At 40.7% G+C, this 15,861-nt stretch overlaps 2 protein-coding genes and 1 long non-coding RNA gene across 10 annotated transcripts in view; 2 read left to right on the forward strand and 1 right to left on the reverse strand.

Moving 5' to 3' along the window:
• The window catches only part of AASDH (aminoadipate-semialdehyde dehydrogenase), a 40,300-nt gene extending 32,225 nt beyond the window's left edge, over window positions 1-8,075 (forward strand). For all 6 annotated transcript variants that reach the window (XM_082390095.1, XM_082390093.1, XM_082390092.1 and 3 more), the window contains one exon: window positions 1,078-8,075. In XM_082390095.1, the coding sequence (XP_082246221.1) occupies window positions 1,078-1,467 (390 nt within the window). In that variant the 3' untranslated portion in view covers window positions 1,468-8,075. The remainder of the gene's footprint in view (window positions 1-1,077) is intronic.
• LOC309627954 overlaps window positions 1-15,861 on the forward strand; it is a 467,251-nt gene that overhangs the window by 256,068 nt on the left and 195,322 nt on the right. The window lies entirely within an intron of this gene.
• The window catches only part of LOC309627834 (bifunctional phosphoribosylaminoimidazole carboxylase/phosphoribosylaminoimidazole succinocarboxamide synthetase), a 384,443-nt gene that overhangs the window by 105,072 nt on the left and 263,510 nt on the right, over window positions 1-15,861 (reverse strand). For 2 of the 3 annotated variants that reach the window (XM_082390052.1, XM_082390053.1), the window contains exons 9-10: window positions 13,449-13,639; window positions 12,634-12,796 (exon numbers count right to left, since the gene is read on the reverse strand). In XM_082390052.1, the coding sequence (XP_082246178.1) occupies window positions 12,634-12,796; window positions 13,449-13,639 (354 nt within the window). Of the gene's footprint in view, window positions 1-10,440; window positions 10,619-12,633; window positions 12,797-13,448; window positions 13,640-15,861 lie in introns of those variants that run through there. The other variant, XM_082390054.1, reaches the window with a different exon arrangement.

The raw sequence follows: 15,861 nt of genomic DNA on the forward strand, positions 1-15,861 counted from the left end.
ACTTCATGATCGGCAGGGTAGGCTCCTTCTTTCGTTGGGATAATAATCTCTACTTCTTTACCCATAAGTGACTATGGCACAACTTCTGTGTTTTTGATTTTGGGGATTATTTTGTGGACTTGAGAGTGTACTAGCTCCAACATAAGTTAGCCCATTGCTGGCTAGAGTTGACTCTGGGTGCTTTTTATTCTACATTCACCCCTCATAGCCTAGCAGTTTCTTTTGTTCTGTGTGACAATTACTCTGTGATGAAATCTTTTATTAAGTTCACTTAATATTTTTTATTTACAAAGTAATTTGAATATATTCTCACCTTTGGATTTCTAAAAAGAAGGAGCAAATGCTATTACCCCTTTTTTTACCTTTTCTGAATGAACCAAAGAAAGATTAAAGTGATTTTGTCCAAGTCAGGGACAGAATTGAAATTACAAATCATATTTCATGAATATACCCACTCTTTTTATTTTGCTTTTACTATACTGCAATTACTGTGGATTTGTAAACACTATCTTAGACTTATGGTTTTTCTTCCTTGTGTGTTTTCTTTAAAATATGGCTGACAGGTTAATCTATAGTAGCTTTGAAATAAGCAAACAGTGTATATATCTACAGGGTAGACACACAACTCATAGCTCTTTGTTTAAAGCTTTAAATTATTGCACATAAACTCTTCCTTTCAGCCTACTTTACCCCCTTATTCCTCCATTAGGAGACCAGAATAAGATACAGTTTTTAATAAGATACACTGAAAACTGTGTAGTTTTTTCTTTGAAATAAGTGTCTCTGAACATATTAGTAATAACTTTTGAATGGGGTTCGAAATGAATTTTACTTCATAATATTATGCATAGCGGTGATTTATGTAATAAGGACACTGGTGCGTTTTGTGCTAGATTTTACCATTGGGACAGAGGTCTAATCTGAGGGTGCTACTTTTGGGAGAAAGCCATTATTTTCTCTATGTATAGTTACCATTCAGTAGCCTGCATCTCTCACATTTTATTAAGAATTTCAAAAAGCTTTACAGAATTGTTGAAATGAGATGAATGAATTATTTTTGCCTTTATCACCCTTCAGATTTGGCAGTTCTCTACCAATGAACCAATCTTTTCATCCCCATGTACCTCAGCATCAGAGCAAGAAATATTTTTTGGTTCCCATGATTGCTTTATCTACTGTTGTAGTATGAAAGGTCACCTCCAATGGAAATTTGAAACTACTTCAAGGGTGTATTCAACACCATTTGCTTTCCATAACCACAACCGTGGCAATGAAATGTTGCTGGCAGCAGCATCTACTGATGGGAAGCTATGGATCTTGGAATCTAAGAGTGGAGAGTTGCAAAGTGTGTATCAACTTCCTGGAGAAGTTTTCTCTTCTCCTGTGGTCTGGGAATCAATGCTTATTATTGGATGTAGAAATAATTATGTTTATTGTCTGGATTTATTGGGTGGCAATCAAAGATAATGAAGTACAGTCCTTGCTAGAATATATCTGTGAGATGTTTGAAAATATTTTACATTATGGAGCATGTGGATAGTCTTATTTTATGTTAAAGATTATATTTTGTTTAAGAAACTTGTCTATTACACTTTATTGGAAAACAACCCTATTTTACTTCCTATAGGAGCAACAAATGCTTTTAAAAGGAATTATAGAACAAAACACATCAATATGTTAAGTGGCAGTTTCTTTTAATTAGGCTACAGATGTTCTACTTGGTTTTTTTATAAAAGACTTCTGGAAAAAAAGATCAGAATATACTTGGTGGGTTAAAAAATTAGTCTGTGATGTAATACACCATTCACTCATTTATACTGAGATTCATAACAAAAGATTTTCAAAGAAAGGATCTATTTATCAAATTAGTTTCCATAATTTAAAATTTTTTATTTTTATTTTTTAAAATTATTTATTTATTTGGTTGCACCAGGTTGTAGTTGGGGCAGGAGGGCTCCTTTAGTTGTGGATCACGGGCTCCTTAGTTGCAGCACATGGCCTCCATAGTTGCGGCTCGCCAGCTCCTTAGTTGTGGCACATGGGCTCCTTAGTTGTGGATCACGGGCTCCTTAGTTGTAGCATGTGAACTCTTAGTTGTGGCATGCATATGGGATCTAGTTCCCTGACCAGGGATCGAACCCAGGCCCCCTGCACTGGGAGCAGGGAGTCTTAACCACTGCGCCACCAGGGAAGTCCCTGTAGTAGTCTCTTATGATCTTTCATATTTCTGTGGTGTCAGTTGTAACTTCTTCTTTTCCATTTCTGATTTTATTGATTTGGGCCCTCTCTCTTTTTTTCTTGATGAGTCTGGCTAAAGGTTTATCAATTTTTTTTTAATCTTTTCAGAGAAGCAGCTTTTAGTTTCATTTTATTGTTTTTTAAGTCTCCTTCATTTATTTCTGCTCTGATCTTTATGATTTCTTTCCTTATACTAACTTTGGGTTTTGTTTGTTCTTTTTCTAGTTTAGATGTAAGGTTAGGTTGTTTGAGCTTTTTCTCATTTCCTGAGGTAAGCTTGTATTGCCATAAACTTCTCTCTTAGAACTGCTTTTGCTGTGTCCCATAGATTTTGGATCATTGTTTTTCATTTTCATTTGTCTCCAGGTATTTTAAAATTTCCTCTTTGATTTCTTCAGTGATCCATTGGTTTTTTAGTAGCATATTGTTTAGCCTCCACATGTTTGTGTTTTTGCAGTTTTTTTCTTGTAGTTGATTTCTGGTCTTCTAGTGTTGTGGTCAGAAAAGATGCTTGATATGATTTCAATTTTCTTAAATTTACTGAGGCTTGTTTTGTGGCCTAGCATGTGATTTATCCTGGAGAGTGTTCTATGTGCACTTGAAAAGAATGTATTCTGCTGCTATTGGATGGAATGTTCTAAATGTATTAAGTCTTATCTGGTCTAATGTGTCATTTAAGACACAGTGTTTCCTTACTGATTTTCTGTCTGGATGATCTGTCCATTGATGTAATTGGGGTGTAAAAGTTCCCTACTATTATTGTGTTACTGTTGATCTCTCCTTTTATGTCTGCTGGTATTTGCTTTATGTATTTTGGTGTTCCTATGTTGGTGTTTATATATTTACAATTGTTATGTCTTCTTGAATTGATCCCTTGATCATTATGTAGTGTCCTTCTTTGTCTCTTCCAACAGTCTTTATTGTAACATCTATTTTATCATATATAAGTATTGCTACTTACCCTGGCTTTCTTTTGATTTCCATTTGTGTTCAATACCTTTTGCATCTCTTCACTTTCAATCTGTGTATGTCTTTAGATCTGAAGTGAGTCTCCTGTAGGCAGGAAGGCGGGATATATATGGGTCTTTTTATTTATTTTTTAATCCATTCAGCCACTCTGTGTCTTTTGATTGGAGCATTTAGTCCGTTTACATTTAAAGTAATTATATGTATGTTCTAATTGCCATTTTGTTAATTATTTCAGGGTTTTTTTGTAGGGCTTTTTTGTTCCTTCTTTTGTTCTCTTGTGATTTGATGACTATCTTTAGTGTTATGTTTGGATTCCTTTTCTCTTCTTTTGTGTATCTATTATAGATTTTTGGCTTGTAGTTACCATGAGGTATTTATATAGTAATCTGTATTTATACATGATTGTTTTATGTTGTTGATCTCTTAATTTCAAATACATTTTAACAATCCTGCATTTGTATTCTCCTCCCCTCACAATTATTATTTTTGGTATCATATTTTACCTCTAATTGTTTTGTGTATCCCTTAACTGCTTATTTTAGATATAGATGATTTTACTACTCTTTTAACCTCCCTGCTAGCTTTGTGCATGGATGATTTCCTACCTTTACTGTATGTTTGCCTTTACCAACGAGTTTTTTCATTTCATAATTTTCATTTATCTAGTTGTGGCCTTTTCTTTTTCGTTAAGAGAAGTTCCTTAAATATTTCTTGTAAGTGTGGTGGTGCTGAACTCTTTTAGTTTTTGCTTGTCTGTAAAGATTTTGATCTTTCCATCAAATCTGAATGAGAGCCTTGCTGGGAGTATTCCTGGTTGTGGGTTTTTTCCTTTCATCACTTTAAATATGTTGCCCTCTGGCCTGCAGAGTTTCTGATGAAAGGTCAGCCGATAGCTTTATGGGAGTTCCCTTCTATGTTATTTGTTGTTTTCCCTTGGCTGCTTTTAATATTGTCTCTGTCTTTAATTTTTGACATTTTAATTACAGCATATTTTCGTGTATTCCTCTTTGGGTTAATCTTGTATGGGACTCTCTGTGCTTCCTGGACTTGGATGTCTGTTTCCTTTCCCAGGTTAGGGAAGTTTTCAGTTATTATGTCTCAGATATGTTCTCAGTCCCTTTCTGTCCCTCTTCTCCTTGTGGGACCCCTATAATGAGAATATTAGTGCACTCAATGTTGTCCCAGAGGTCTCTTATACTGTCCTCATTTCTTTTCCTTTCTTTTTTCTGTTCAGCATCAATGATTTCCACTACTCTGTCTTCCAGCTCACTGATCTGTTTCTCTGTATCATTTAGTCTACTGTTGATCCTTCTAGTGTATTTTTAATTTCAGTTATCATGTTCTTCATATGTTTGGTTATTCTTTATATTTTTTAGCTCTTTGTTAAAAACTTTTAATTTTTACTCTGTGTATCCATTCTTTTCCCAAGTTCTCTGATCATCTTTACAATCACTGCCCTGAGCTCTTTCTTGGGTATTTGCCTACTTCCACTTCATTTTGTTTTTCTTGTGGGGTTTTATCTTGTTCCTTCATCTAGAACATGTTCCTCTGTTGCCTCATTTTGCCTAAGTTGCTGTTTGCATTTTTATGTTTCTGGTAGGTTGGTTATGTTTCTTGACCTTGGAGAAGTGGCCTACTGTAGGCGACGACCTATGTGTCCCAGCAGTGCATTCCCCTCTTATCACCCAAGCTATATGCTCTGGTGGTTTCCTGCTATGAGGGCTGTGTGGGTCCTTCTGTTGTGGTGAGCTAACTATGTGGGCCGTCTGGTAGGCTTGGTTGGCCCCTGTTCAGGTTGGTTGCTAAGCCCTGCCCTTTGCAGAGGCTGCTGGCCACTGGTTGGTATGACCAGGTCACAAGGTGGCTGACTGCAGAACCCCAGGGGCCCCAGGGCTAGTGCTGGCTCATTGGTGGGTGGAGTCAGGGTCTAGAAGACACCAGGGCTGTTGCCCATCCTGTGGTGGGTGAAGCCAAGTCCTGGGGTTAGTGCTGGTCTACTGGCAGGCAGAGCCAGGTCCTGGAGTCTGGATGCAAGGCCAATGGTCCCAGAGCTGTTGTCAGATCGCTGGGGGGAAGGAGGAGGGGCTGTTCCTGACACAGTTGGGTATGGGGTTTGGGATGTCCCAGAGCTTATGTTGGCCTGCTAGTGGCCAGGGCCAGGCCCCAGGCCCAGATAGTCCCAGGACATGGTCTGGCCTACTGATGGGCTGGATGCATCTGCAGCCTGTGGGAATGTGGTTTTCTTTTTTTTTTTTTGGAGACTAAAGCTTTTTTAAATTTTTTATTTATTAATTTATTTATTTATATTTATTTTTGGCTGTGTTGGGGCTTCGTTTCTGTGCGAGGGCTATCTCCAGTTGTGGCGAGCGGGGGCCACTCTTCATCGCGGTGCACGGGCCTCTCCCGTTGCGGAGCACAGGCTCCAGACGCGCAGGCTCAGCAGGTGCGGCTCACGGGCCCAGTTGCTCCGCGGCATGTGGGATCCTCCCAGACCAGGGCTCGAACCTGTGTCCCCTGCCTTGGCAGGCAGACTCCCAACTACTGCGCCACCAGGGAAGCCCGTGATTTTCTTGCATCTGGTGTCTGCCCTCTGGTGGCTGAGGCTGGTCCAGAGGCTAGAACTGGCTGCCTGGACAGCACGGCCAGGGCCGGGCTGGGTCTTGGGGCTAAAAACCAAAGGGAGGATTCGACAATGGCCCTTGCCAACACCAATGTCCACGTGGTAGAAGGAACTCCCAAGAATGGCTGCCGCCATTGTCTACGTCCTCAGGGTGAGCTGCAGCTGCTTCCTGCCTCTTTAGAAGACTCTCCAAGATCAGCAGGTAGGTCTAATCCAGGCTTCTATCAAATGACTGCTTTTGCCCCGGGTCCTGGAGCATGTGAGATTTTGTGTGTGCCCTTTAAGAATGAAGTCTCTCTTTCCCCCAGCCCTCTGGGACTCCTGAAAGTAAACCTGACTGGCCTTCAAAGCAAAATGCTCTGGAGGCTTGTCTTCCTGGTGCAGGGCCCCTGGGCTGGGGAGCCCGATGTGGGGCTCAGACCTCATAGTGCTTTGGGAGAACCTCTGCAATGTAGTTATTCTCCTATATTTGGGTCTTCCTTCCAGGGGTATGGGACTTGACTATATCGCAAATCCTACCCTTCTACCCATCTTGTTGTGTTTCCTTCTTTATGTCTTTAGTTGTAGAAGATCTTTTCTGGAAGGTTCTGGTATTTTTCATCAAAGGTTATTCTGCAAATAGTTGTGATTTTGGTGTGCCCATGAAAGAAGGTGAGCTCAGGGTCTTTCTATTCCACTGTCTTGGCCTCCAGAATGAATTTTTAAAAGAATATTGAGTCTCTTGCAGAATTACAGAGAGGGCTAGAGCTATATACAGCCAGAAACAATGAATGCCTGAAATACATTTCGGCCAGAAGACAGCTGCTGTCCTTGAGGCTCTAAATGCTTACCTTATGGCTGACCCCACTAATGCTGGACACTGTTTCCTACCACTGCCAGACTTCCTCACAGTCCCATCTTTTGGTCAGTTGCTCCCAAACCACAGTCCCTTCCAATTTGAAGTGAAACATGTTGTTATGCCCACGAGAGAGTATAGGAAGGCACCTAACAGGCATTTCAGCTGTGGTAGAAGGTGAGTGCTGCCCTCTACCAAGACCCACAAGGTAGAGATTTCCGCAAACACAGAAAGGGGATTGAGGCCATGGCTGGCCCAAAAGAACATATCTTCTGCCAGGTTTTAGACCCGTGCAGATTCGTCTTTAATGTATTAACCACCTGGAGCTCTTGCTAAATGCACATTCCAATTGAGAGGGCTGGAAGGAGGGGGGCTTGGCTTAGCCACACGGGAGACTGAGGCAAAAGGAAAAATCAGTAATACTGACCCTGTCTTTATTTAAAATTTTGGTATTTGTTCATCATGGAATTTGCATTAACCTTGATTTTTAAAATATTGCATTAAAATAGCATTCCTCTTAATTACTTGGTTTTTTGACACCTAAGGCAAGTGCCTTGCTCACGTCACTCACTTTGCCCTTGTCTGGCCTTGTGAGTCAGTAGGTCTGGTCTGCGGCCCTAAGCTGCGTTTCTCACATGCTCTTGGCTTGTGCCCATGCTGTTGTTCCATGGCCCACGCTTTGAGTAAAGAGGTTGTAGGATCATTTTGTCTGAGATGCCAGACCATTCAGTTCCAATTTAGGATTGAGATAAACATTTTATTTGTCCCTAATCATTATTTTTCTCCGAAAACATCTAGTTAAAAGTATAATAAGGTACCATATAAAATGCCTTGAAATTTTTCTTTCTCAACAAAAGCTGTATAAATACAAGCTTTCTATAGATGGTCATTGAAATCAGTAAAAACTTCAGCTTGAAATTCCATCAGTGCCAAAGATCTTGTGGGTATTTTTTATTGAAAGATCTTTTTCCTTCAATAATGGACATTTTACATTAAAACTTTATACAACCAAAATCTCAAAATAATAATAAAATCACACTAAGGTATTTTTATTGTTAAGTCTCTACTTCATTTTATTGTTGATAAAAATATTGCAAGACACTTGTAACTAATGTTTCTGCTTTAAAATAAGCAATTAAAACTAAACATCACAAGAAGAGACAATGAATACATACTACAATTTGCTAATAACTGGCTAAAATGATAATTTAATAGTAATTAATATATAAGAAACAATTGCACTTGAAAAATTAAAAAAGTAAAGAAAAAACCTCTAGTTTTGTAATATGTCTTATGAACAGAGGTTAATCATCTATAACCTTGCCAGGAGAAGTGTATGTTTGTTTAAATTAAAAAAAAAAAAAAAAGCTTGTGTATTTAACTAGCAATCATTCATTTCTTTTAAGTTTTGAAGTTTTTATATGCTTTATAGAATTTCCCCCATAGTTTGTTGGTCAGAAAAGACTGCAACACAACTAAAGCAAAATAACACTTCATTGGTATTTAGTGCAAAGTAGGAGTAATTTTTACATGAAATATTAAACATGTAGCCTTTAGAAGTTGTTGAAAGTAAGTGCTATGACTTACGTCCAGTATACTTTCCTCAGTATACTCTTAAAAAGATTTTGATGGAAATTTTTTAACTGAGGTATTTCTCCTCCTTTGTATGGGATCAGTGGTAGGTAAGCCAGTACAGAGTTGACTTGTCTACCATTCTTTGTTAATGATCTGATTTATTCACCTGTTCTCTGCAATTACTGTGATATTATTCAAAGCTGATAGGATGACAGAAAAAGACAATGCAGAAGAATTAATGTAGCAGTATAATTCCAGGGCTCTAGGTGGAAAGATTCCTATTAAGAAGTGTTATATTAGTGAGGAAATCATTGAAACAAACAAATGTCTACATATTTGATTTAGAAATGAACATTACTGTGGAAAACATGCAGTGGAATATTAATTGCTTCTCATAGCCATAAAAAAAATTAACGTTCCATTGATTCTTAACAGTCTGAAGGTCCACTATATATAATATTAACTCCAACTTGCAAAAGTACAACTATCCACTTCACCACACATGCCAGCTGCTACCACGAGGCTGAGCCATCATTTCCAGAAAGAAAATGCCTTGTATATGGTAAACAACTTTGCTGTCATCCTTTCTTTAAGGTACATAATAGTGTAACAGCACACTGTCTGTCTGTTGAGTAAGCGTAGAGGAAAATGACACTAATAAAGTACTAATGTGTTTTTGTAGGAGAGGAAAAAAGGATGTAATTCCTTCCCCTGCTGCACTAGGCAAAGGATTTGTACTTAGATTTTGAAGTCAGGATTGAAGAAAAAGGTAATATGCCAACACCACGAAATGTAGGTTAGTACCAGCAATATGTGGGTTTGCTGTATGTCTGTCTGTGTGTCATGTAAAGCAAATTTAGGGAAATAAAAGTGAATATATGTGGCTTTTAAATTGCCAAGTCCTTTTTTTTAATCACGTGTATAACAACAAGGCCACTTAAAACTCTGAGATGTTTTTAAAGGTAGCAAGGTGAATGCTCGACGTTATAAATGCTATTGAACATTTGACTCTAAATATGAATTACTTGATTATGGTAAAGAAAGAAACTTCCCACGGGAAGTCCTTAGTACAAAGGCTTCAAATCTTGTCTTACTGTTAACTTTCCCTAAAGATTTAAAAGATTTTCAGAGACATGTAATGTCAATAGACTCTTTTATGCCCTGTAATAAATGGCTGGTTTGGGGGGTGGTTTTATTATTTTTCCTGTCGTCTCACCTTTGCTGCTTTGGGTGAAATGAGCCTCCCCTTCAGAGTTTTAAAAACTAAATTACACTAGAAGCAGTGTGTCCCACGCTTCTCAACCTCTGTGATATACCGGAAGTCATCTGAAGAGTTTTTACCAGAATATACACATCTGGCCCCATCCTCACAGGATCTCTGATGATTGAGTAGGTCTGGGATGGAGCCTGAACTTCTTAAGAACAACTGCACTAGATGGGGATTCTCAGAGACAGAGAATTTGTAGCTTCTTTTTTCTTTTTAAATCATTTTAAATAAAAATATTCCCTAGGAGCCAGCTGGGCCAAATGGTTAACATGTCCTTGAGGAGAGTTGTGGTATAACGGAGCCTGTAGCTCAACAGTGCAGTAGAAGAGTCAATGGACTCGCTGTCTGTGTTTGTTACAGTTTCCTGTTGGGGCAAAATCATGAGAAGCAGACATGGGCAAAGAGTTGGGAGCCAGACTTTTACTTGCAATTCCCAGTTACTCACTGCATTCAGGCGAATGGGCACTCTTGTTTATATAAGATCCTTTCACTATCACTATAGAAAAGGGTAGAAATCCCCAAGCACATGGTAAATGGTTTGGAAAAAAGAAACAAACAGGAGTACAGAATCAAGAAAACTATTACAAAGATTGGCAAAAGTACATGTTCTGAATGGTGTGTGGGTGTGTATGTGTGTGGAAGGGCCATGGAATGGGTGTGGCAGGCTCTCGTGAGAAGTTCTCAGTCTGGAGATTTTGCTTCATGTGGTCCCTAGGACGGAATTTTCTCTTTAGAACTAGGAGGAGCTCAAGGCACCAGGACCTAGGGTTGTGCAAATACACTCTTTAGAAGGAACACCACCAGTTCAGTTTCTAAACATTATTTTAGAGCCTATAAAACATGCTGCTTTTCCCTAGCTTCGTTTCTTTCTTTACCTCATATAAAAAATAAATAAATAAAAAGGGCAAGAGAAGAGCCAATAACTGGCAATAGGAATGGATAAGAGTCACTCTTTACTTAATAATCTGTGGACAGTCGCTCCAGGCCTTGGCTTTCCTTTTGGCCAAAGCCAGCCAGGCTGGTTCTGTTGACACGGGGGCAGCGTCTGGGGTAGAGAATCTCTTTGTGACTTCTTTCACCAGTGGTGCTGGGGGAGCCGAATCAGAGATCTCCACTAGATTGCATTTTGAAGGAAAAGGAGAAAGGAATAAGTCAGAGCCACATTTTGATTTAGCAGAAGTATGAGATTCAGAAAGGAAAACCCAGTGAAACACTGGGTATCTCTGGTGAGAAGAGTTAGTTAGAGAAAGAAAGCTACGTACGTGATCATAACTGTTCCATACAGAATTACGGTGATCACAGTGCAGTCGATTCTAATTTCAGAGAATGTCTAGAAACCTAATTTTCTCTGTGCACAGAAGCTATGCCTGTGTGATAATAATAAGAGGTAAATTCTGTGATTCTAGGCATACAACCAGTCAATTTCATGAAGAAAAAGCTTAAACCAAGTAGTTTGAAGTTTGAACCTGTTAGCTGGTGAGGTTAAAAGCTACCTTCTCTACCAGGCATGCCCTGGGTCCCTCCTCCCTCTGAGGCCCATGGATCCTGCCAGCTCGTATCACTCAGACTCGTCTAACACAATTCCTTTGCATCCCATCACTATTTATCAGACCTTAGAGGCTTTGTGTGGTGAGCGTTCCCATCTTATCTTTGGGTCTTTCTTATTGTAGGCAATGGCCTACAAAATACTGAAAAGACAAAAACTTCAGAAGAAGGCTTGCTTTATTAAGGTGGAGCCAGCTCTGAATTGCATTAACCCTTTGGTGCTTCTAAGAAATCAGGCAGACAAAGGTTGATCTCTGACTTCGGAGCTTTCACTATTCTGCAAGAATTCTCTCTTGACACACACCAATATGATGTTTAGAATCCTTAATTCCTGGGTATAAGATCAAACGAAATAATGCCCTTGGAGGTTCTTGAGAAAATGCTCCAAAGTTGTTTTCAAATATAAAGGTTTTTTCTCCTCACCAAATAGTAAATATAGCTTTAATAGTGAGACCTCTTTACGTTTCCAGACCTCAGCTAGCAGGTATCCAAGGCATAAAAAAATCTTGGGTCCAGAAGTTGGGTGTCCTCCGAGGAACAGGGCTGCCTAGTGGGGAAAACAGATGCCCTAATAACCCCTGAGAGGAAGCTCTTTCAGACTCTCCATCCGCCAAGTGATGTGTAACAAGGAAATAGTTACAAACATTATTGGATCATTTTATCTTTTAACAGAATAAAGAGTTGGTTTTTTTTTTTAATGTGCATGCGTCTCCTATGTGTCATGAACATATAAACACTGCTGCTGTTAATTAACATCAAGGACTTACAGCACAACAACCTTGCTCTGTAAAGTCACACCTGGGTCAGAAATTTGCTGTCTGAAATCACATCAGTGAGAAGGGACCACCCCACTTTTGCCTGGAGCATCTGAGCCACTTGGATGACCATGATTCAGAGAGACAATCTCCATTTCCAACTGGAGCAGACAGAGCTCCAGGTAGGGGTTTTCCAATACAGCTTCCTCACATTTACCTTAAGTTTGTGGTGTCAAAGGAAACAGGCTCCTGAGTCCACTTTTCAGCTCAGGCTTGATATCAACTACTTTGCTTTGAGTCACTGCTTCATTTAAATTTTACCTAAAATTCACCCTTTCCCCTGAATCCTAATATAATCTTATCTCTTGTTTTGTTTAGAAGGTTCTTATGGTGTGCAGTCTTCCTTGCTGCAGGAAGTTAATAAACCTAATTTTGTTGGACTACAGGCAGTGGAGTTGGAGAGGGCTCATATCACCTTGTTAAAGGTTCAGGAATTTAACGAGTCACTTGATATCACATTAGTAGCTTGAAATTAGCCATGGTTGGGAGTATTTACACCACAGCAAATACTACAAATCAGAGGTCTCTCCACTCCCTGAAGAACTGATTGTTAAACGTTTATCATCACACCACTGATAGTGGGTGAGTTTCTGATGATCTTTATCAGAGGAGCTTTATCAGTCTCAGAGTTGATGAGTGGGGTCATGAGACAGCTTGTGCTCTGAAATGCCTAAAATGCCGTGCTAGTTATGACGCTAGAGGAAATAAAACACACCCTAAGAAGAAAAACCTTTAAGTACGGTTAAATAGAAATGGACCTGTTCTCTACCTGTCACAGATGTAGGAAGAGTGTTGGCCTTTTTCAGCTGTTCTCGGCGCTCGAGCCTGGACGCTGCTGTCTCTGGCTTCTTCTCTTCCGGCTGAGCGGTGGACTTGTGCAGGGAACCAGCTCTGCTGACACTGCTGCTTCCAGGCTGCGGGCTGACACTGACCTGGGTGGACAGAGGAAGTCAGGGGAAGACTGACCATGCAAGGCAAGGCCTTGGAGGCTTCCATTGGCCAGCCCCCGTTCTCTGCTCCCAGAGGAGGGGCCGGACTGCACGGGGAAGCAGTGTGTGCTCAACCACGGAGCCGCTCAGTGCAAATGTCCCAAAGGGGGGACGCCACATACTTTCCCAGAAGAGCCCTTCAAATTAACTATACCGTCAGGGCCACAGAGCAAGATTCCTAATTTCCTCTGCTCACTGCTCAAATAAAATGCTTTTTGTATTTCTCATATAACTTGTGTGAACGGATTCTGCCAAATCAGGCTAACCTGAGAGCATAAGGAAACCAAATTTCTAACCTGAAACGCCTCCTTGTCTTAACAGTGGTCAGCTTATTTATTGCTCTACTGTCTAAGTATTCTCCACCACTCTCAGCTAGCCTTGTTTTGTTATTGTTGTTGTCTTAAATCCTGTGAACTAAAAGAGCCAAGCTCAGGAATTCCCTGGCGGTCCCGTGGTTAGGACTCGGCCCTTTCACTGCCAGGGCCCAGGTTCAGTCCGTGGTTGGGGAACTAAGATCCCGCAAGCTGCGCAGCGCAGCCAAAAAGAGAGCCAAGCTCAGGAAAACAAAGTTAAAGCTGAAGACTAAGCTACTTACGTTTTCTTTGGAGAGCTTTTCTGCCTGTTTGGCCTCCCTGGCTTGCTTCCTCTCCTCTCGAGTCGCTTGCTGCTCCCGAAACCCCTTCTGCTTTTGCAGTGCCAACGTTATCCACAGTGGCTGCGCGGTTTCAACTTTCTCCGCAAGTTTGGAGCCGTCTAAAGAGTGTCTGCTCTGAAGCGTCGGCTTTTCTGTGGGAAAAAAGACTGTGATATTGTGATGTACAAGTAAGAAATACATATTTGGTCTTTGTCCCTGTTTCTGGCACAGAACTAAAACCCTTGCAGTTCCCTAAGTGATGAGAGCATAAAGGTGTCTTCTGTTCTGCTAATGAGGTAACTTTTGGAAAGCACCTGAAGATGGAGGTTGGTTGCCAATAGAACCAATCATGTGATTAGAGGGTTAGAACTTTTAGTCCCACCCCCAAGCTCTCGGGGAGGGGCAAAGGGTTGGAGGCTGAGTTCAATCACCCATGGCCAGTGATTTAATTGATCACGACTATGTGATGAAGCCTCCATAAAAAGCCAAAAGAACTGGTAAGGAGAGCTTCTGAGTTGGGAACACATGGAGGTACTGGGAGAGTGACTAGCTCCAAAAGCATGGAAGCTCTATGCCCCTTTCCCCATTCATCTCTTCCATCTGGCTGTTGCTGAGTTCTATTCTTTATATATAAACATATATATATATATATAAACTAGTAAGTAAAATGGTTCCCTGAGGCCCTGTAGCAAATTAATTGAGCAACGTAGATTTGCAATTGGCATCTAATTAGATGGGGGCAGTCTGGTAGGACTGAGCCCATAACCTGTGCAATCTGATGCTATGTCCAGGTAGAAAGTCAGGACTGAGAGAAGTGAGTTGAACTGACACCAGCTGGTGTCAGAGAATTGTTTGGAGGTGTGGGCATCCACCCCCCACATCTCCCCAACAGAGTCAGTAAAAAATCAGATGTGCATTGAAACTAACTACTCACTTGCCTCAGTCCCTCATCCCCTAAAACTTGTGACAGTCATCAGCCCAAGAAATAGTCAACTATCCCTTTCTAACACAAACACCGTGCCAATACCTGAGCGACTCCGCTGGGTGGGAAAGTAATATCTTCCTTCGATCAGTGGGAAAAAAACAGGAGCATGTGTCTCCCCTCAAAATGGAAGAAAAAATAGTCTCAAGTGTCAAAAAACCTCAGGCCTACAGAGGACCCAGGTAGTTATTTGATTCATTGTCCTCTTTTTATTTATTGCTTTTTTAAATTTATTTTTTCAATGGAAACTTCTCCATGTCCCCACCCCACCCCCCATCCAAACAAGTGGAATCCCAACGTATGAAAGAGGAAAAGGGGACACTGCTCAGCCTAGTGGGGCTGCTGAGGGCACCAGGACTCTGAGGAACACAGTGGGAAGCTGCAGTTTTGGTCCAATGCCCTCATTTTTGTTGTTTTAATTTTTTAAAATTTATTTATTTACTGGCCGCACTGGTTGGCGTGTGGAACTTCCACAACCAGGGATGGAACCCGTGCCCCCCGCAGTGGAAGCGCGGAGTCTTAACCACTGGACCGCCAGGGAAGTCCCCAGTGCCCTCATTTGATAGATGTGAGCACTTGGGGCCATAACCATCAACTGCAGTGACCACGGTCACCCAGCAGTTAGTGCACGGGCTGAAGCCTGAGCCTAGGACTTCTGACTTCCAGTCTGTGCTTTTATTGTGGTGGACTGTCTTGCCTATGCAACTGGGGGCAACAAACTTCCCAGGTAGATGGGGTCAAACACTGAGTAGTAACTGGGGTCTGGAATTGAGCAGACCTGGGTTTGACCTTATGTGACCTTAGAAAAGCTACTTAACCTCTCCAAGCTTTCATTTTCTAATCCATAAAATGGAGATGAGAATGGCACATGCCTCACCAGGCTGATGTGAAGATTAAAAGGGGTCCTCGGTATGAAAACATTTAGAATAGTGCTTGGCATGTAGTAACCGCTCTACAAAAGTGAGTGTTCTTGTTATTTATGACTGTGAGACAATGATCCCCACCCGCCTTCTACTCCCCAAGTAAAAATTATGCGCTATTAGAGGTAACCATTCTGGCATTGGCATTGAATCCTTTACTATCTCCAAGGGAAAGGGCCCATTCTAGTCCTGTTCTTTGAAACCAAACAGAAGTCTACACTTTGATACAGACCTTACCAAACAGGGCTTTCAGTTAAGTGAACGTCATATTGAGGAGAAAGAACCAAAATAAGTTCGAATTGGGAATTCAAGCACAAAAATTCAGGCAGATCCTTAATTTTCTACAACTCTTAGATCTATAATGCTGTACAAAGAATTCCTATAATGGGCCTTGTGAATTGTAATATTCCTAACCAAATAAGGATTCAGTTATGATCTAACATCGGAAAGAAAACCGACACATTTCAGAAGT

Source organism: Balaenoptera borealis (assembly GCF_965194805.1).
Source record: "Balaenoptera borealis genome assembly, chromosome: 4".
NCBI lineage: Eukaryota > Metazoa > Chordata > Mammalia > Artiodactyla > Balaenopteridae > Balaenoptera > Balaenoptera borealis.